The 19,645-nt window shown below is 51.9% G+C and overlaps 3 protein-coding genes across 3 annotated transcripts; 2 read left to right on the top strand and 1 right to left on the bottom strand.

Annotated features, from left to right (window-relative positions):
• The first annotated feature begins 1,108 nt into the window (after positions 1 to 1,108).
• Positions 1,109 to 9,921, top strand: KANK3 (KN motif and ankyrin repeat domains 3). Its single transcript, XM_079115367.1, has 10 exons — positions 1,109 to 1,170; positions 1,939 to 3,213; positions 3,293 to 3,392; positions 3,596 to 3,808; positions 3,905 to 3,989; positions 4,519 to 4,735; positions 8,296 to 8,435; positions 8,534 to 8,734; positions 8,818 to 8,916; positions 9,599 to 9,921. The coding sequence occupies exons 1-10, from the start codon at positions 1,137 to 1,139 to the stop codon at positions 9,677 to 9,679; spliced, it is 2,445 nt and encodes an 814-aa protein (XP_078971493.1). The 5' UTR covers positions 1,109 to 1,136; the 3' UTR covers positions 9,680 to 9,921.
• Positions 9,922 to 10,100: 179 nt separating this feature from the next.
• Positions 10,101 to 11,026, bottom strand: RPS28 (ribosomal protein S28). Its single transcript, XM_079115369.1, has 4 exons — positions 10,882 to 11,026; positions 10,740 to 10,787; positions 10,332 to 10,465; positions 10,101 to 10,172 (listed from the first exon to the last, which is right to left on the bottom strand). Exons 1-3 carry the CDS (start codon positions 10,918 to 10,920, stop codon positions 10,343 to 10,345), a joined length of 210 nt encoding a protein of 69 aa, XP_078971495.1. The 5' UTR covers positions 10,921 to 11,026; the 3' UTR covers positions 10,101 to 10,172; positions 10,332 to 10,342.
• Positions 11,022 to 18,264, top strand: NDUFA7 (NADH:ubiquinone oxidoreductase subunit A7). Its single transcript, XM_079115368.1, has 4 exons — positions 11,022 to 11,137; positions 11,545 to 11,594; positions 13,976 to 14,125; positions 18,047 to 18,264. Exons 1-4 carry the CDS (start codon positions 11,087 to 11,089, stop codon positions 18,135 to 18,137), a joined length of 342 nt encoding a protein of 113 aa, XP_078971494.1. The 5' UTR covers positions 11,022 to 11,086; the 3' UTR covers positions 18,138 to 18,264.
• Positions 18,265 to 19,645: the final 1,381 nt, after the last annotated feature.

Raw genomic sequence — 19,645 nt, 5'->3', positions numbered from 1 at the left:
GGGATTACAGGAGGCACCACCATGCCTGGCCCCATTCTGTGCTTTGTGTGGGGTACTGGGGATTGAACCCAGGGTGCTTTATCACTGAGCTACATCTCCAGCCTTTTAAATTTTTGAGACAGGGTCTCATGAAGTGGGAGACAGGCTGGTCTCTCCAACTTGCCATCCAAGGAACTGGACTTACAAGCATGTGCCACCACACCTAGCCATCCTGAGCTTTTTGCACCAAAGTTCTGAACTCATTATTTGTCTTCATTAGATGTCACATTATTAGATATGACCCAATCTCCTTCACTTCATTTTGTCACCCTCCTCCCATTCCCCACGTATAGCTACACCTTTGGTCACCTAGGTACGTTAGGTTTCATTACTGACTGTTACAAGCCAAGGACAGAGCCCTGTGGTACTCCACTAGAGACATTCCAAAGAGAGAGGTATTCACTGGTTGCAACCTGGGTGTACCCAGTCCACGATTCTCCATCATTTCTGGAAGGGTCTCTCTGTGACCTGGGTAAAAATCCACATGTACATTTATGTCTTGTTTACATTTCTCTGAGGAAAAAAAACTTTCAAGAAATGCCTTTTCCGTCCCCTTGTTTTGTTGTTTTGGTGCTAGGATCAAACCCAGGGCCTTGCACAAATGCTCTATCACTAAGCCGTATCCCCAGGCCCAAGAAATCTTTTTTTTTTTTTTTTAAATATGCACAATATCACCAGATGAGATTTTAACAAGCCCTTGATCTTCCAACTTTCCCCTTCTCTAAAGACTTGCAGCCCACACATTCTTGAGCATAAATTTCTAATTTTCCCCAGGGATTGACAGAAAACCCAGTAGGTCTGGCATGCCTCCCCCACTTTGAGACTCTTCTTTTCTTGACCGTCTTATGCCTTTCCTGCCTCCTACTCGCCCAAGCCTGGGACGTGGGGATCCCTATGTTGATTTAATCCACTGTTTCAAGGTCTTTTGAGGGAGGAGGAAGGAGAGCCTGTGTGTGAGATGAGTGGAGGGGGGTGGAGAAAAACCCTTTATACCTCAGAGACTCCAGAAGCTCAAGCTAGAGGGCTGGGGCTGGGGCATCACCCTCACCTCTCTGGGGGCCTTTTGCAGGGTGTGTCTGGCAGCTACTCCAGGAAACATGGCCAAGTTTGCCCTGAATCAGAACCTGCCTGGTGAGTGTGCAAAATGGAATATATGATGTGCAGAGAACCATACTTGGTGCCCCTGTGTGTGGACACAGCCCTACAGTTCCTTTCTTTAAAACAGGGCCCTTTCCAAAGGCCCACTTCACAACCTCGTGACCCTGCTTAAAACCCATGGCACCCTATCTGGTAGACTAAAGTCCCAACTCTCCGAGGTGGCCCTGGAGGACTGCAGTCTGGCCTTGCCTTTTTCTCTCCCTCTACTGCACGTGCTTCCTTCCCTGCTGGGAACACCTGGCTTTCATCCCACCTTTACCCCAACAGAACCTGCCCACCCCCATGCCAGGGTCTTCATGGACTGTTTTCTTCTTGACCCTCTGTCTGAAGCTGCATCCTTCTCATTAACTTTTAGGTCCCCTCCACAGGAAACCTTCCCTAATACCAGGACCAATTTTGTTCCCTCCAGTGATTCTCTATTTTATATGCTCATATTACTATTGCCCTTCTCACCATCTGGAATGACTGTTTATTTATCTCTTCTCTACTAGAGGGCACGGGTGTTTGTTTTGCTCACTGCTGTATCCCCAGGGTCTAGAATAGTGCTTGGCACCCAGTAGTCGCTCAATAGACTCATGAATGCATGACTATTTGGGTGCAGATAGACATGCCAGCCTGGAGTGTGGGTATATGTAATGGCAGGTGTGCAAAAGCCTGGTGGGGCCGAGAGGGATGCCTACTTTTGACTCTTCTCTCTGGCGTTTCCTGGGCCTGACAACCGTTCTCCTGTCATTCCCACAGACTTGGGAGCCCCTTGTCTGTTCCCTGGTCCCACTGGGGGTGCCCGGAGCCCGAGCTCACCCTACTCTGTGGAGACACCCTATGGCTTCCACCTGGACCTGGACTTCCTCAAATATGTGGAGGAGCTGGAGCGCGGCCCCATCATCCGCCGAACCCCGGGACCCCCGCCCGCGCGCCGTCCTCGCGCGCCCCGGTCCGGCCTCGCGGGCGCGCGAAGTCCAGGCGCTTGGACATCCAGTGAGTCCCTGGCTAGTGATGAAGGTGGAGCTTCCGGAGCACTCTCCCCAGGGGTCCCGGGGCTCCAGTTGCCGCCGCTTTCGCCGCGCTCACTCGTGCGCAACCCGCGCGTGGAGCACACGCTGCTGGAGACCAGCCGGCGACTGGAGATGGCACAGGCGCACGAGCGCGCGCTCAGCCCCTCCCGCGGGGTCCCGCGAAGCCCGCGCGGGTCGGGCCGCAGTAGTCCCGCCCCCAGCCCTGCCCACAACCCCGCCCCCGCCTCGCCAGGCCCTGCACAATTGCAGCTGGTGCGCGAGCAGATGGCCGCGGCGCTGCGGCGCCTGCGCGAGCTCGAGGATCAGGCGCGCGCGCTGCCCGAGCTGCAGGAACAGGTGCGCGCGCTGCGCGCCGAGAAGGCGCGTCTGCTGGCGGGGCGCGCGCAATCTGAACCAGATAAGGAGGTTGAGGAGCGCCCGGACAAGCTCGCCCAGCTGCGGCGGCTCACCGAGCGCCTGGCCACCTCCGAGCGTGGCGTCCGCTCTAAAGCCAGCCCCCGGGCTGACGGCCCCGACGGTTTGGCTGTGAGGCACAGCGAGGGTGCCGGGACTCCTGATGGAGCGCCCCAGACCCGGGAGGCGGGCACCCAGGCGGTGCCTGAGATCCAAGAGGCTGGTGCCCAGGCAGTTCCGAAGACCTGGGAGGCCGGCGTGGAGGCGGCTCCCAAGACCGTTGAGGCGGACACGTGGGTAACCGAGGAGCTGCTGGGGCTCCCCGAGGTCGCTGAGCGCGAGCTGGAGCTGCTACGCGCCAGTCTGGAGCACCAGCGCGGGGTGAGCGAGCTTTTGCGCAGCCGGCTGCAGGAGCTGGAGAATGCCCGCCAGGCTTCCGCTGTGGCTGCGCCGGCGGCCACGACCCAGCTGCACGAGGCTGCCACCCAAACTCCGTGGGGTTGTGCCGAGAAAGCCACGCAGACGGAGCTCCCAGCGGAGGCCACCTCCCTGACTCAGGAGAACCCGCCCCTACCCACGGCTGGAGACAAGGCCGTGGCCCCCGCGGGTGAGTCCCAACCCCTCGCCGAGCCCTGACCTGCCTGCCTCCAATTCCAAACTTAATGCCCTCATCTGATCCCTGCCAGGCATCCTCAAATCCATCATGAAGAAGAGAGACGGTACACCTGGCGCTCAACCCAGCCCTGGACCCAAGAGCCTGCAGTTTGTTGGGGTCCTCAACGGAGAGTGAGCGCTTTCCCCCTTTCGTGTGGCAGCAGCTGCGGGGACCTGGAAGGGTGTGAATCCCTATCTGCCCCTCTGCTCGCAGCGTGGTTTTAGCAATCCTCAGTTTCTTCATCTGTAAAATGAGGACAGCCACTCCCACCTCGCAGGACTCTAGAATGAGCCCACAGGAGAGGCTCAGCAGCCGCCTCCCACCCCACCCCCAGGTATGAGAGCTCCTCCAGCGAGGATGCCAGCGACAGCGACAGCGAAGAGGGAGTCTCGGAGCCTCCGAGGAATAGCTCTTCAGGATCCGGGGAGGACAGCGGCGGAGGATCCGACTCCGGCACTCCTGGTCCTCCCAGCCCTCCCAGCAGCCGGGACTTCCCGGACCCAGAGCCTGAGGTGGACGCAGAACCTCAGCTAGGGACACAGGGGAGGTGAGTGGCGCTAGAGATCTGGAGTGGGGGCGGTTGCTCTGGTTCAGGTCTCAGCTGCTGCGCATAGCTGCTGAACCTCGCCTGGCCTCTCTGCAGGTGCGAGCTGAGCCCACGTTTAAGAGAGGCGTGCGCTGCGCTGCACCGGCAGCTGGGCAGACCCCGTGGAATTGCCCGGGATGGCGTGAGTAAAGGGAAACCCTTCCCCGGGGGACCGCATGGGCCCCACCAGTGATTTTTCCTGATGTCCTCTTAGGTAAGCCAGTCGGGTTTCCTAAAAGAGGAATCCTAAGCTCCGTCCCCTCTCCCCAGGGACCTCTCCTTACTGTAGGCTCCCTGAAGGGATCTCCAGCACAGGACAGCAAACCTTTGTTTCCCTAAAGGAGCTCACTGCAGTGCTCATCACTGATCCAAGGCCCAGCCCCACTCCCGGACTCCCCAGGACAAACACTTAGCGCCTTCCCCTCTCCAAGCTCTCCCACAGATTATTTCCCAGAAGAGTAGGACCCGCGTCCCCTAGAGCCTGGGAACCCCACTGACTGTACTTCTTCTCTGAAGCGGGTGTGGCCCCAGCCCTCCATCTGGGTTCCCATTTGACCCCTACTCGGACAAGGAGTAATTTTCGTCTCTGCCAGTTCTGCCCCCCCCTCCCCCATTTCCCTCTGCCAACCTGTCTTGGACCATCGTTGACACTTATGTTCCTGTCATGGCAGAACGCAGCGCGCCTTGTGGCCCAGGAGTGGTTTCGAGTGTCTAGTCAGCGGCGCTCTCAGGCTGAGACCGTAGCTGGGGTGTTAAGATGGGTGGCGCACCTGGGAGGCGAGCTACTGGCCCATGTGGTGAACCTGACAGATGGCAACGGGAACACCGCGCTGCACTACAGCGTGTCCCACGGGAACCTGGCCATCTCGAGCCTGCTTCTGGATACGGGTCAGAGCCAAGGAAGGGTGGGTGGGACCAGGGGATGGGGGGCCATGGAGGGCAGGGCCAGAGCCCAGCCAGGCTGGGGGACCTTGGAGGAAAACTGTAGGAAAGGGGTGGCCAGCAGAGGGCACCACTGGCCCTTCCTCAATCGTGGATGGATTGCTGAGGTCCTTTTGATTCCACCTCAGCCCTCAGCTCTGCCCTGGCCCTCCTACTTTGCAGGGATAGGAGACACCCAGCTTTCGGATTAGACAGACCTCAATTTAGGACTTTAATCTCACCAGCCTTAGCATGTTCATCTGTGAAATCGGGATAGTGATGCCTCTCCTCCTTGGCAGCTGTAATGAGACTTGTAAAATGTACTGAGCATGTAGTCGGAGTATTTGGCCACCATGCCTCTGTCCCTGAATCTCCAGCCCTGGCATTCCTGAGTTGCTGACTCCCAATGTTCAGCCTCCAGGGCAGGTACTTGCTGCTCAGGGCTGACTGCCTTCCCAGGCAGGGGTGCTGTTCCCACTCATCTGCCTCCTGCTTGCTCTTCCCCTGCCTTATCTTCTGCAGAGGTGCACACACCTGGTACTGCTGAGTGCACAGGCATTTACTGTGAGCCTAATGGATTGTTTTCCCCATGAGACCAAGCACAGGTGTGATGGTGGATCATAGACCAACCACTGTCCACATTCACCAGTTCCATTATCCTCCTGACTGCTCAAACCTCCTGGCTTCCCAGCACCTCGGCCTGCTCCCCTCCCTTGACCTTGGCCTCTGCCCCACATCAGCCTCACCTTTACAAGGTCACCCCTAGACCATGATATCAGTAACTCTGTCCCCTCCACTGTCTCACTTCCCATGACCCCTCCTCCTGATTCTCACTTCTCAGCTCACTGGCTCTGGTTCCAAACCTCAACAATCCTTGGTTCTTATGGGGACAATTAATAAATACTCACCAGGCGCAGTGGTGTACATCCAGTGACTTGGGAGGTTGAAGCAGGAGGATCCAAAGTTCAAAGCCAGCCTCAGCAACTTAGTGAGACCCTGTCTCAAAAGATAAAGAAGGGCTGGGGATGTGGTCCAGTGGTCAAGTTTCTCTGGGTTCAATCATCCATACATCCCCCCTCTAAAAAATCCCCGATGCTCCTGTTCCATTTTGTTACCCCACCCCTGTTTCCTTGCCTCTCTGCTCTTCCTGCTTTGGCCTGTCATGAACTCCTCCCACCACCTCTCCCCTCACTCTGCAGACTGGGCAAGTCCCAGTGTGGCACACAGTGAGTCCTCCAGTGTTGGTTGAAACAGAACATGAATGAATGGCCGAGTGTGCTGGTGGCGAGTGGAGAGATATTTATCAAATAATTTCAGGTAGGGATAATGGCCATGACAAAATACAACCAGGGACAAATCAAGAAATGGGGTGACCCTTGGGTGTAGCTCAGTGCGAGTGCACTTACCTGGAATTGCTGGGTTCAGTCCCTAGCACCATGTGCACATGCATACACACGTGCGCGCACACACACACACACAAAGAAAACGGGGTGATCCTTAGTTGGGCATGGTGGTGCACACCTGTAATCCCAGCATAATGGGAAGCTGAGGCAGGAGAATTCCAAGTTCAAAGCCAGCCTCAGCAACTTAGTAGGCCCTAAGCAACTTAGTGGGACAAGAAGTGTCTCAAAGAAAAAAGAAGGAAAAAAAAAAAAAAAAAAAGGCAGGGGTAATCCTTCAGGAAAAATCTCAGGGGTAGCTGGGAAGGGCAAGGGGAAAGAAAGGAAGAAGGTTAAGATGGGCTGGTCCCCTGGCTAGCATACAGAGGGAGACCCCACTCTGCTTATTTTTGTGTGTCCCCCTTTCCACCTGACATTCTCCAGTTGTCATAGAAATCTGTGAAAAACAACATCCACTTGGCACACCACAGAGCGAGAACACCCAATTTTAATTTTTTTTTTTTTTTTTTTTTTTTTTTTTTGTGGTGCTGGGAACCAAACCCAGGGCTTTGTGCATGCTAGGCGCTACACCCCCCAGCTTCCCTTTTTTATTTCACCTTGACTTGACCCTTTTACTCCCAGTCCATCGCCTCAGCGTCTTCCTTCACTAGAGTATCCTAACACGACCCTGATCCAGCTCCTTACTCTAGGGCCCCCACTGTTCCTCCCCCATACATCTCCCCAAACCATCTATCATCATGGAGCTTCCAGAATGTTGGGGAGGCAGGCATAAAAACGGCCACTCCAGCTGGGTGCAGTGGCACACACCTGTCATCTTAGCAGCTTGGGAGGCGGGGCAGGAGGGTCCCAAGTTTGAGGCCAGCCTCTGCAATTTAGTGAGACCTGGTCTCAAAAAGGGTTGGGGCTATAGCTCAGGGGTGAAGTGCCTCTGAGTCCAATTCCCAATGCCAAACAAACTCCCCAAAACAAGAACCCCTCCAGTAAATGTGGTCCCAATGGAGAAGGTACTATCAAGAGGGCCTGGATGGCAGCAGAACTGACCAATGAAACCAAGCCAATGTGTTTAGTTCTGAAGGGTGAACAGCATCAATCAGGATCTCTCTATTTTCTGGGACTGCCATCGAGTACCACATGTGAGCCTAACACAACACAAACTTATCTACTTTTAGTTCAGGAACCTGAAGCCACGGGTTAGCAGGGTTGGTTCCTGCTGGGGGCTTGGAGGGAGGATCTGTTCCAAGTCTTCCTCCTAGCTTCTGGTGCTCGGTGGCAATCTTACTGTTTCTTGACTGGTAGCTTACCTTCAATTTCTGTCTCCGTCATTATGTGGCATTATCTGTTTCTCCTTGATAAGGACATCAATCAGCGACCTCAGCCTAACTTAATTATATCTGCACAGACTATTTCTAAATAAGTTAACGTTCACAGGTACTGGCAGGGTAGAACTTCAGCATCTTTTTACCCTATAACACAGGCTGGGGTTCAGGGGGATGCTGAGGATTTCTGAGGAAAGATCAGGGGTGGGCATAGAGCTGTGGCATAGCATACACTAGGTCCTGGATTGCATTGCATCTGCAGCACCAGAAAACAAAATACTCCCAGGAAATATCAGAAGCTATTTAAAAGTCGCAAGTCATGGAGGGCCAGAGCCTGCATTCCAGGAGCAAGCGGAAAAACAAAAGATTTTAATAGGCAGGTGACTGAGCCAAAAGCCTTCCAAGTGCTGCTTCTGGTTGCTGCATGGAAGATGGAATGGACTGAAACCAGGGTGGTGCCTGGCCATTCTCTAGGGGAGCAATGATTATGGCTTGGTGGATGGTAGCCATGAAAATAGACATCCATTCACCGTCAACAAATGCTTATTGAGCATCTATCTGTGTCACGTACTGTTAAAAGCACTGAGGGATGCAGCAACCAGCAAAACCTGACCAGTTTGAAATAGGGAGTCAGGGAAGGCTTTACTGAGGTGAGATGAGACGACCCTAGGGGAGGAGACAGTAGAAGAGGGAAGGATGAATGGTGACCACCATTAGGCATGGAAAAGAATTTAAGACGTGGAGGGAGGTGTGGGTGAGTTTGAGTTGGCGATATAGGCTTGTTGCCTGACCAGCCCGTCTCCCCAACCAGGGGTCTGTGAGGTCAACCGCCAGAACCGAGCTGGCTACTCTGCACTCATGTTGGCTGCACTCACCTCTGTGGGGCCAGAGGACATGGCAGTGGTCCAGAGACTCTTCAGCATGGGCGATGTAAATGCCAAAGCCAGCCAGGTGTGTGGACACGCTACTCTGAGTCTAGCGGGTGGGGTCCCTTTTACCTAGAGTTAAGTGCAGATTCTGACCCTCCATCCCCACTTCTTGTTTCCCAGACAGGACAGACAGCCCTCATGCTGGCCATCAGCCATGGCCGCCAGGATATGGTGGCAGCCCTGCTAGAGTGTGGGGCTGATGTGAACGCACAGGATGCAGATGGGGCCACGGCATTAATGTGTGCCAGCGAGTATGGACGACTGGACACCGTTCGGTTGCTGCTGGCCCAGCCAGGCTGTGACCCTGCCATCCTCGACAACGTGAGCCACTACCATGGTGCTGAGTGGCAGGGTGTGTGTGCCCATGTTGTGGCTTAGGGACCTGATGTCTTAACTTTCCTCAGGAGGGCACCAGTGCCCTGGCCATCGCCCTGGAGGCTGAGCAGGACGAGGTGGCTGCTCTGCTGCACGCCCACCTGAGCTCCAGCCGGCCTGGTTCTCAGGTGAGCCCAGCTCCCAGCTGCAGATCAGGTTTGGTTTAAGCCAGCCCCAGGCTTCCCCTCCTGGAGAGCACCAGGGGTGGGGAATCCGGGTCTGGATTTTCCTGTGTGGCTACGATTTGATGTTTAACCTGCCAAACACTGACCTGTGAGATACATATACCTCTCAGGGCCAGGCCCTGAGACTAAGGTCCTAACGAGGGGAAGGCGTGTTGGTGGGCTCCTGCTACCTGCCCTGAGGATACTATATCAAAGTAAAGGGAGCCCTTCGGTAATAGGGTGGAGGAAGGTGGTGCCCCATTCCACACATCCAGGACTATAGAGAATGGAGGAAAGCTTGCCAGCAGTGGGGAGGGTGGGTCTAGGCATAGAAGCTTTTACTAGATGGCAAGTGCCTGGCTGTTCTCAGGACTTTACTCAGTTTATCCAACTCCGTTACCCATCCTACACTCACCCCACTAGAGATGTGGGAATGGAAGTCAAGCATCTCTTCCAAGTCAGGGGCAGAGCCAGGATTCAAACCAGGCAGCCTAAATCCATAGTAAAGGGTGAAGTTGATCCTTAGAAATGATCACAATGGGACCAACTATCAAATATTTGGTCAAATATCCACAAGCCAGGGCTAAAACCCCCCAGACTTCTGCAAGACTCTGTAGCAGGACTCCTTTCCTTTCTCTGTCTCCAGAGCCAGTTGCCTCCAGACTCCCCAACAGCTACACCTGGAGAAGAAGGCAGTGACATTGGAGAGGACTCCCAGCCTCAATGAGCTGCCCAGCACACTAGACCTGGATCAGAGGATAAAGGGAGATCCTTCCCAGAATAGGGTCAGGGTCCTCTGTACAGATGCTTACCCTAGCCTGACAGAAAAGCTGCTTCAGCTGAGATGGTTCAGTGTGAGGGACTCCTTTACCCTGAACCCACCAAGGTGAGGCGGGACCTGGGGAGTAATGTAACTCCTGGTCTACCCACTCCCCCAAACTTCTTTCCTAATAAAACACTTACATTAAGCTTGTGTTTTGTCTGGGGGAGAGAGGGAGACAACACATATGCATGGTTCCCCTTCTTGGGAAAAGACACACCCCCTTAAGGTTTCCAGATTCTGAGGGTTTGTGACCACTTTGGGGGTCACACAGTAAAGGGCCAAAAGAAAACCTAGCTAACAGCCCAGACAAGAACTAGAGTTTACATACACTACAAACACTTTATTTATTTAACAAGTGCAGATCATCCTGTAGGCCGAGCAGTACAGATCCAGGAACCTGTAAACAGACCAAAGTATGAGATACAGGCAGAGCCTTCAGCAACTACCAAAATTCTCTTCACTCTTGCCAGCCTCTACAGATCCTTTCCACCTCCTAAGACCCTCTCACCCCCGGGGCTTAGCCAAGGATCTAATAGGGGGCTGCCTCTGTACCCACCAGCACCAAGATCAGCGCAACCTCCGAGCTTCTCGCTCTGATTCCAATAATGTTAGCACGTCGCCCTCACGGACCGGGCCTTTCACGTTGCGGATGATGGAGCGGCTTGTGTCGTCCATAAATTCCACGCGCACCTACAGGCCCACCGGGAGGACAGGAGTGAGGGTGGGCCAATGAGAGTCACCCGGGGTGGAAAGCAGACACCGGTTCAGAGGATCTATCCGGAACAGACCTGAGACACTTAAGGGGAACATCGGAGCCCGAGGGAATGAGATGGCCGGGGCTCGGAGCACCGGGATAAAAGAAACGTTGGTTCTTAGATCCCATTAGGTAGGTTCTGGAGCAGGAAAAGGGTTTTCATCGGGGCTCAGATCCTCCCAAGTCGTCCGGGCGCCCCCACCCGCTCACCTGCGTGCACTGTCCCTGAGAGCCGGTCCTACCCAGCACCTTGGTGACCTGGCGGAAAAAAGTTATAGTCAGACCCGGACTTCCCGGTTCTTCTACCTACTCCCTCAATTTCCCTGCGCCCCAAATCGGGCTCCCGCCTCACCCTGGCCAGCTTGATGGGTTGCACACGGCTCGTGTCCATGATGGCGGCGCAGCGGCTGTCGGTGGAGAGGAGTCACGTGTCGCCGGGACAGCTTTTATACAACACTCTAGCCACGCCTACTCCTGCTCTCGCGATATGACGCCACGCGCTTCCCAGCAACCTTCGCGGCAGCGACGTCGCCGGCGCCCTTCAGCGCGGACGGAAGATGGCGTCCGCTACCCGCGTTATTCAGAAGCTGCGGAACTGGGCATCCGGGGTGTGCGGGACCGGCAGGGCCGTTGGAGGGGAGCGGGGGCCGGGGGGATGTGGGCTCTGTGCACCTCAGACCGGCTCCTGCTACTCACTTCCCTCCTAAGCCGGGTCCTTACTTAGCGGAGGATGTCTCCCAGATTCCCCAGTTCGTGACCCTGTTGGCCAGGGACTTCTTGCCCCACCGCCACTACCTTGGCCCGGGACTCACTCAAGTCTGGGATTTCCCTCGCTTCCCACCTTACCTTTGGATCCCGTGGCCCTAGCTTGCCTCTTCACCGGCATGACCCATAGACCTGACCTGACTTCATCCTCTGCCTTCCCTTCATTTTTTCATCCACGGGCTATTCCTATATCCTCGCCCTCTTCTCCCCTGGGATGCCCCGCAGACTGACTTCCCTTCTCCTCCCACAGCAAGATCTGCAGGCGAAGCTGCAGCTGCGCTACCAGGAGATCGCCAAGCGGTGAGCAGACCCCGCTCTCCCGCCAGTCTCCAGTTTGGTCTTTTCCTCCACCAAAACCAAAATCCGTGTGCTGTTAGATGCCTGGAGCGCAGGGCAGAGATCTTGCCTCCACCGCCTGCCACGCTATGGAGGCTGAACTATATCTATGCCTTTAACTTTGCTGAACTCTCCGTGGAACCAACTTCTTTGGAATAGCGAAGCTGGGCGTGCATTCTGGGTTGGAATCTTGAGTAGATTCTCAGTCTTCAGTGTGGCCTTGTCAGTTACTGTTTCATCCCCAAGCTACAGATTTAAAAACAGTAGACCTGGAGAAGCTAAATCACTTGCCTACAATCATTTAGAATGTGACAGTTGGGGGCCGAACCCCAAAGTGTCCTGATTTCAAACTTACTTATGTAGTTGATATAAATGGTATCTTGCCATGTCCTCAACTTTAGGGATACCCTATGAACAAGAGAAGTTCTTACCCACATTTCTTTCGTGATGTTCACCTCCTAGGGAGAAACAGAAGGGAAATTAACACAACAAGTACCATTATTCTGAAATGTTTTCAAGATAAAACAGAATGAATGTGAATAAGCTGGAGGGTGGCTATCTAGGTCAGATGGTTGGGGAAGGTCTCTTTTCAGGGATTGACAGTTGAGTCACTTGAATGATGTGAAGGAACCAAATAATAACTATTGAAAAAGCATATTGTTGCTGGCAGAGGGACCAACAAGTTTCAAAGTTGTAAGGTTGAAAAGAGTCTGAACTAGGAAGGAAGCCAGTATAGTGGGAACACATCAAAGGAAGGGTGTTGGTAGCCAAAGGGCAGACACAGGGTTATCATGAATGAAAGTAAAATAGCATTAAAATGATAAAATTTATGTGAATGCTGCATGTGTGATAGTTCCAAATATCCCAAAATGTTGAATTGCTTGCCTTTTTTTTTTTCCTTTTGTTGTACTGGGGCTTGATCACATGGGTACCCTATCACTAAGCCACATCCCCAGCCCTTCTTATTTTGAGACAAATTGCCGAGTCTGGCCTCCTACCCCAGTAATGAACAGGCCTGGACCGCTGCACCCAGCTTGAATTGCTTTTCTATCAGGGTAGTTGATGGGTCAATTGAAAAAATGATTTTGTTAAATTTTCAACTTCTTTAGGATAGTGACGCCCTCTAGTGATTAATTTGGACCCTTTAATGGGCAACTGTTCTTTAACCCTTCTGTACAAGGATGCTGAAACCTAAGATATCTTTGTATTCCATAGGAAAATTGTCACATAATATATTGCTTGTCATGTTTTAAAATGCTTACCTTAGATCTGTTTTAGTTATTTTAAAAATACAGTTACTATCACTTGTTTTAAGAAAAATTAAAATTGTGGCACAACAGTTACCATACAAAAATATTATTAAACAATGTAGCTAAATAAAAACCAATTTTTTTTTTTTTTTGGTACTGGGTATTTAACCCAAGGGTGCTTAATCACTGAGCCACATCCCCAGCCCTTTTTATTTTTTGAGACAGGGTCGCGCTAAGTTGCTTAGGGCCTCCCTAAGTTGCTGAGGCTGGCCTTGAACTTGCGATCCTCCTGCTTGAACCTCCTAAGTCAATGGGATTACAGTCATGTGCCACTGTGCCTGGCAAAACCAGATCTTCGTGATTTTTCTCCCTGTCTTCTGTCTTCTCCCTTTTTCCCTCTAGGAAGCTCCTGTTTTGTTTGGAGCTTAGTATTTCCTTTTAAGGCCTCAGACTTCTTGGCAAATTTAGACCAGGGTTTAGCTCAAGAGTCCTGGCGTCATACCACACAGTGGCAGGAAACGTAGAGGTCTAGACAGGCTCCAAGGGCAAGGTGTTCTTTGAGGAATAAGCTTTGATCCCAGCAGGTTCTTCAGAGTTCCTGACAGGAAACCCAGGGGTTCCATAGTCTGGCCTTTTGGGAAAAAGCTACTGAAAGCAGGCAATATCCAGGGCCACTGTCCAAGTGTTTACAATTGCTGGATAGATGGTAGTCATATAACCTGGCTCTCTGCCTCTTTAGTTTCCTGAGCTCCTATTGGTAGAGGTGAAGCCAGCTGCCAAACTTGGCTGTATGTAGATCTGGGCTCCTTTTCTGGGAATCTCTCAAAGGTCCTCCATACCTACCATATTTGTGACAAAGGGGGAACCTGAAGTAAGGCAGACCTTGACCTGACCTTGTAGTACCTTCACATCCAAAGCAGTGTCTTCTACCTGCTTCTGGGCTCCGGACCCCTCCCCAGGCATGCATCCATAACAGTGTGCCAAGGGACACCTGTTTTGCAGCCCCTTAGTCTTGGTGACTGACTTGATTGGGCCCCAGTGCAGCAATGGGAGAGACTGTTGGTTTGCTTCAGTGCCAATGCTCTTTCTCCTCAGGACTCAGCCTCCTCCCAAGCTCCCTGTGGGCCCCAGCCATAAGCTGTCCAACAATTACTACTGCACTCGCGATGGTCGCCGGGAAGCTGTGCCCCCCGCAATCGTCATGTCCTCACAGAAGGCACTGGTGTCAGGCAAGACAGCAGAGAGGTGAGGACCTTCAGCACCATTTGTCCAGAGCTCCGCAGTGGTCCCTCCTGCCACTGGTCCTGCCTACCTTGCCAAGAGGTGTTTTTCTAGATTCTGTTTATCTGGCTGAGGGTATAGCTCAGTGGTAAAGCACTTACCTAACATACACGAGGTACTGGATTCAATCCCCAATATCAATTGAATTAGGAATTGTGCTACCAAGGGGTTTTCATTCCAGAGCTCATTGAGTCCAGCCCCAACCTATGGTAGGGTTTAGTACTTCAGTCAGGGGTGTGTGTCAGATGAAGTCTGGTGTCCCTTCAAGGGTCCCTTCATGAGTCCAGCCTGGACATTACTGCTTTTGTAAATTGTGTGTATGGGGGGCGGTTGGGGTGGTGGTGGTGGTCAGGGATTGAACTCAGGACCTCATGCTAGGCAAGTGATCTACCACTGAACTATGCTCCCAGCCTGGTAATTTTTTAAAATATTTTTTGTTGTAGATGGATATGATACTTTATTTTACTTATTTTTATGTGGTGTTGAAGATCGAACCCAGTGCCTCACACATGACTAGGCAAGCTCTGTACCACTGAACCACAACCCCAGCCCCCTAGCCCAGTAATTTTCGTATTCCTTTTTTCGTTTGTTTGTTTTTTGTTTTTGGTACCAGGGATTGAGCCCAGGGGCTCTTAAACACTCCACCTTCTTCTTCTTCTAGCCACATCCCCAGCCCTTTCTATTTTTTATTTTAAGATGGGGTCTTACTAAGTTGCTTAGGAATTAGCCAAATTTTTGAGGCTATAATTTTTGTATTTTGGGGGAGGCGAGTACTGGGGATTGAACTCAGAGACACTTGACCCCTGAGCTACACCTGCAGCCCTATTTTGTATTTTATTTAGAGACAGGGTCTCACTGAGTTGCTTAGCACCTTGCTTTTGCTGAGGCTGGCTTTGAATTCATGATCTTCCCTTCTGAGCCTCCTGAGCCATAGGGATTACAGGCATGCGCCAGTGCATTCAGCTAATTTTTGTATTTTTTAAAAATATTTTTAGCTATAGATGGACACAATATCTTCAATTTATTTATTTTTTATTGGGTGCTGAGAATCGAACCCAGTGTCTCACACCACTGAGCCACAACCCCAGTTCTAATATTTGTATTCTTAAAAACAGAATTTTATATAGTTGAGGCCCCTCAAAACCTACTATGATCCAGGTGTGGTGGAACATGCCTGTAATCTCAGGTACTTGGGAAGCTCAGTCAGGGAGATTGGCAAGTTGGAGATCAGCCTGGGCATCTTAACAAGACCCTGTCTCAAACAGAAAGGAAAAAAAAGAAAAAAAAAAAGGAATGGGGATGTAGCTCAGTGGTAAAAAGCTAGGTTCAATTCCAAGTACTGAGGAAAACCTCAAAAAATACAGTTTGAGGCCTGGGGTTGTGGCTTAGTGGTAGAGCACTTGCCTAGCATGTGTGAGGCACTGGGTTTGATTCTCAGCACCATATATAAATAAATGAATAAAATAAAGGTATTTCAACATCTAAAAAAAAAAACAACAACAAAAAAACAGGTTGATGAGGTGGACATAGAGGGGCACACCTGTAACTCCAGTTTCTAGGAAGGTGGAGGCAGCAGGATGTCTTGAGCCTGGAATTTGAGGCCAGCTTGGGCAACATGGACCCCTCATTACAAAAACAATAGCCTGGTTTGGTGACTTGCCTAAGATTTTGTTTTTGTTTTTGTTTTTTGGTATCAGGGATGGAACCAGGAGTGCTTAACTACTGAGCCACATCCCCAACCCTTTTTTTATATTTTATTAAGAGATAGGGTCTCTGAGTTACTTAGTGCCTCGCTAAGTTGCTGAGGCTGGCTTTGAACTCAATCCTCCTGCCTCAGCCTCCTGAACCACTGGGATTACAGGCATGTACCCCTATGCCCTGCAGGTATCTTCTTTTGATTAAACAAAAAGAGTGTTCCATAAAACTAAAGTCCTGTACTAGGCCCAACAGATGAAGCCAAATGGAGTCATTCAAGCCAGTTTCACACCACCAAGCAAAACTAAGTTGTTTATGTGGCCTTCTGGGATATCAGGAGAAATAATAGCCAACAAGCCAATTTTAACTGGTGTTATAAAGAAGTCCCCTGTGTTTTAACCTTTGCAAGGAAAGTAACTTCAAAAGAACCATTTTTATTTACTTATTGCTTTTTTCATCCCTTTCTGTTTATAAAACCAACCTCTACTGCTGAATCTATCTGCACACTATTCTGTTTTATAGATCTAGTCTAAGGTGACCAATTCTAGAACAGCAAATGACAATTAAGATCCAAAGAGTAGATGTGTTGTAATTTTGTCTTTTGATAATGGTGTCCCCTCAGAGAACAAATTCGTGTGAGTGCTCAGAGGAGGCTGACAGAGTTGCTGCCATGCCTGCCTCCTGGTGACTCCATGGGTTAAAGGGCAAAGGCCCCATTGCAGAACAGGGAATGGAGGCTCAGGGGGCCAAGCTATAGTTAACAGAAGCAGGACTTCAAACTGGTTTTCCCAGGCCCCCTTGGCCTCTGGGCTCTATAGCTTACTCACTGTGTGGTCTTGGGGTACTCCCTCAGCCTTCTTGAGCCTGTTTCTTCCATCTGTAAAATGGGGATGGTAGACTTGCAGTGTTATCTGTAAGGGTGTGGTAAGGCCAGGCAGGTCTCTTGGGTAGTTATGACTTGGCGAATGGTTCTTGTCCCCTTCTGATTTACCAGAGTCCAGTACCAGAGTGCAGCAAGCTCCCTGACGCCGCCAGACCCCTCCTTGTGCCCCTGGGGATGTCAGCATTTCCTAGGGGAGCAGCCTTCTGCCTCTACCACCCCCTTGAGCCACCCAGGACAGGGGTCTAGGGCCTCCTCCATGATCCACTCTCTCGCTGCCTTTCTTCTCTTATTTATTGTATGCCTGAGCCTTTCTAGCTCCAGTTCCCAAGGGCTCAGGTGGATTGGGCTCGTCCTGGATTTGCTGGCACAGTGTGTCCTTGGGGCTCCCCCTTGGCCAACTTGTGGCCAAACCGCATATTTTTCTTTTTCACTTTTTCTTAAGAGACAGGTTTTATGTTGCCCAGGCTAGCCTTGAACTCCTGGGCTTAAGAGCCTCCTGCCTCTACCTCCCAGGTAGCTGGCATTGTAGGTGTGAGCCACTGGACTGGCTGGAAACAGCCAGTCTTCCTTCCTCCCTCCTTCCCTCCCTCCCTCTGTCCCTCCCTCTCCCTCCTTCAATTGTCAAGCATTGGCAAGGTCCTCAGTTCAATTCCATTACTGAAAAGAGAGGAAGAGAGAGAGAGAAAGAAAGAAGAGGGGGGCAAGGAAGGAGGAAGCTACTCTTTCAGCTCTTTTTATTTTTTACTTTGAGACAGGGTCTTACTAAGTTGCCTGCACTGGCCTTGAACTTACCATCCTTCTACCTTAGCCTCCCTGGTAGCTGGGATGAAAGATGGGCAGCACTGCACCTGGCTAAACAACATATTTTTCAACTTCATGTTAACTTTTGGCCCCACCAGCCTAAGGGCTCCCTAAACACAGGACCTTTTCTTACTAGCATTTTGCCCACGTGCAGCACTCGAGGAAGACCAGTGAACACCGTCACCTGATTGCTAGGCCCTTTTGCCAGCATCCTGTTTGGGGGCAGCTGGAATGGTTGGGTGGGAAGGGAGGGACCCAGCTGTTGGCTGCTGGGTTCTGGGCTCAGAAACCAGGGCGGGCCCACTGGGGATTTGCAGGGGCCTGGGGCAGCAAGGAAGCTTACCCCCATTGGAGGGGTTAGAGTCCTCTGAAATAACTGCCTTCTGTCTCCAGATCCAGAAGGTCCCAGCAGGTGTGTCTGTACAAGGGTGGGTGTGGTTTTTTTTAGATACTTCTGCATTGTTCTCTGGAGACCTGGCCCTAACTGAAGTCTGTTCCTCCTCCAGCTCAGCTGTGGCACCCACTGAGAAGAAAGCAGTGACGCCTGCTCCTCCCATGAAGAGGTGGGAGCTGTCCACAGATGAGCCTTACCTGTGACCCTGTGCCCACATGCCCATAGGCTACTTGGCCATGTCCCCAGGGCCACCTGACTGCTTTTCCTCCTGGAATTCCCTCTGGGAAGACTGTGACCTAACTTATGAAAAATACATGAAGTTCCAAATCACTTCCATTTTCACTTGTTTTTTTCTTTTTTTTTTTAATTTTTAAATAAGGGACAGGGTCTTTCTCTGTTGCCCAGGCTGAACTTGAACTCCTGGTCTCAGGTGATCTTCCTGCCTCAGCCTCCTAAGTACCTGGGACAATAGACATGCTCCACCAAGCCTGGCATTTTTGCTTTTTAATCCAGCTTACTTGGATTTTGGGGTGAAGTTGGTGCCAAGTTTAACTCATGTCAGTGCTTCACTGGTGGGAAAGGGATCCTGGCTCCAGGGTGATATGCCATCCCTGGTGCAGAGCCGATCATGTGCAGGGGACCTGGCTCTGCTTCCAAGAGTGGTGGGAATGGGGAGTGGGTAGCTCCTTTGGGTGATTGGGTTCCAAGACCTCTGGGTGTTTGGGGAGCATTGACTACCAAGGCCTGTGGGAGGGAGTTGTACTCAGAAAACCTAACAGACTCACTGGAGAACAACCCCCCTTCATTGCTCATGTGGAAGTTCTCTGGCAACTTCTCACTGAGGCCCCCAGTTGGTCTTGGCCACCTGTAGCTCAGTGGGGAAAGCAGAGAGCAGCAAGGGTAGCTCAGAGAGAAGTCTCACCTGGAGTGGGTTCAGAAAAGCCTTCCTGAGCCAGGAACCATCATGCTGCCACCTGAGGGCTGAGACATGCTTAGGCTGGGAAGAAAGGGGCTGGTCCCTGTGGAGCAATGAGCAGGAGAGAGAAGGCTGCCAAGGAAGTGGGCCAGGTCTGGCTGCAGGGCCCAAACAGCTATAGCGGGGAGTGTCGGGTGCCCATGGAATGACCCTGGAGCCCTCCAGTAGGTGCAGAAGATCTGCTGCGTGCCAAGCGTGTTGACACTGTTGGCTTCTGGAAGCTTAGAGAAAGACCACGGTCCCAGGCCCCAGATGAGTGTTACAAATTCCCAAAGCTGCAGGCTTCCTGGAGGAGGTGGGATTCTGTTTGGGATTAAAGGATGAAACATTCAGGAAGGTCAAGAGGGAGAGGAAGGCTGGGCAGGATGGGCAGAGGACAACCTGGGAGGGCTTTTTGAGGTCGCAGGCAAGATATGACACACGGTTTCTGAATAAAGTCTTATGACCCTGACTTGAAATTTGGCATGGGAGTGGAGTGGAAAGAGGCCTGACACACCTGAGCTCCTTCTCAGGGCCAGGTGCTATCCTAAGCTCTGTATAGCCATGATTTTACTCTGGTCCTGAAGCAAGGCTGTCAGGTTGCCTCAGAGAGCCAAGAACTTGCTCATACTCACTGAGCTGGCTCTACTCCAAGCAAATCCCAGGGCCTGGATCCCCAGAGGCCTCCCTTCCTCCCTCACCTGATCCTGATCCTCAAAGGCAGGACACTCCCCTCCCTTCCTCCCAGGGCAGACC

Source organism: Sciurus vulgaris, assembly GCF_902686455.1.
Source record: "Sciurus vulgaris genome assembly, chromosome: 16".
Taxonomy (NCBI): Eukaryota; Metazoa; Chordata; class Mammalia; order Rodentia; family Sciuridae; genus Sciurus; species Sciurus vulgaris.
The sequence above is the reverse complement of the archived record's forward strand: the minus strand, read 5'-3'. Positions and strand labels throughout refer to the sequence as shown.

Excerpts from the sequence above, each read along its gene's own strand:
- KANK3 (XM_079115367.1), top strand. The coding sequence starts at position 1,137 with ATGGCCAAGTTTGCCCTGAATCAGAACCTGCCTG. Across the intron at positions 4,736-8,295 it reads GAGCCTGCTTCTGGATACGG|GGGTCTGTGAGGTCAACCGC; the intron begins GTCAGAGCCAAG and ends CTCCCCAACCAG. Across the intron at positions 8,917-9,598 it reads CCAGCCGGCCTGGTTCTCAG|AGCCAGTTGCCTCCAGACTC; the intron begins GTGAGCCCAGCT and ends CTCTGTCTCCAG.
- NDUFA7 (XM_079115368.1), top strand. The coding sequence starts at position 11,087 with ATGGCGTCCGCTACCCGCGTTATTCAGAAGCTGCGGAACTGGGCATCC. Across the intron at positions 11,138-11,544 it reads TGCGGAACTGGGCATCCGGG|CAAGATCTGCAGGCGAAGCT; the intron begins GTGTGCGGGACC and ends CTCCTCCCACAG. Across the intron at positions 11,595-13,975 it reads TACCAGGAGATCGCCAAGCG|GACTCAGCCTCCTCCCAAGC; the intron begins GTGAGCAGACCC and ends CTTTCTCCTCAG.
- RPS28 (XM_079115369.1), bottom strand. The coding sequence starts at position 10,920 with ATGGACACGAGCCGTGTGCAACCCATCAAGCTGGCCAGG. Across the intron at positions 10,788-10,881 it reads AACCCATCAAGCTGGCCAGG|GTCACCAAGGTGCTGGGTAG; the intron begins GTGAGGCGGGAG and ends TTTTTCCGCCAG. Across the intron at positions 10,466-10,739 it reads CTCAGGGACAGTGCACGCAG|GTGCGCGTGGAATTTATGGA; the intron begins GTGAGCGGGTGG and ends GTGGGCCTGTAG.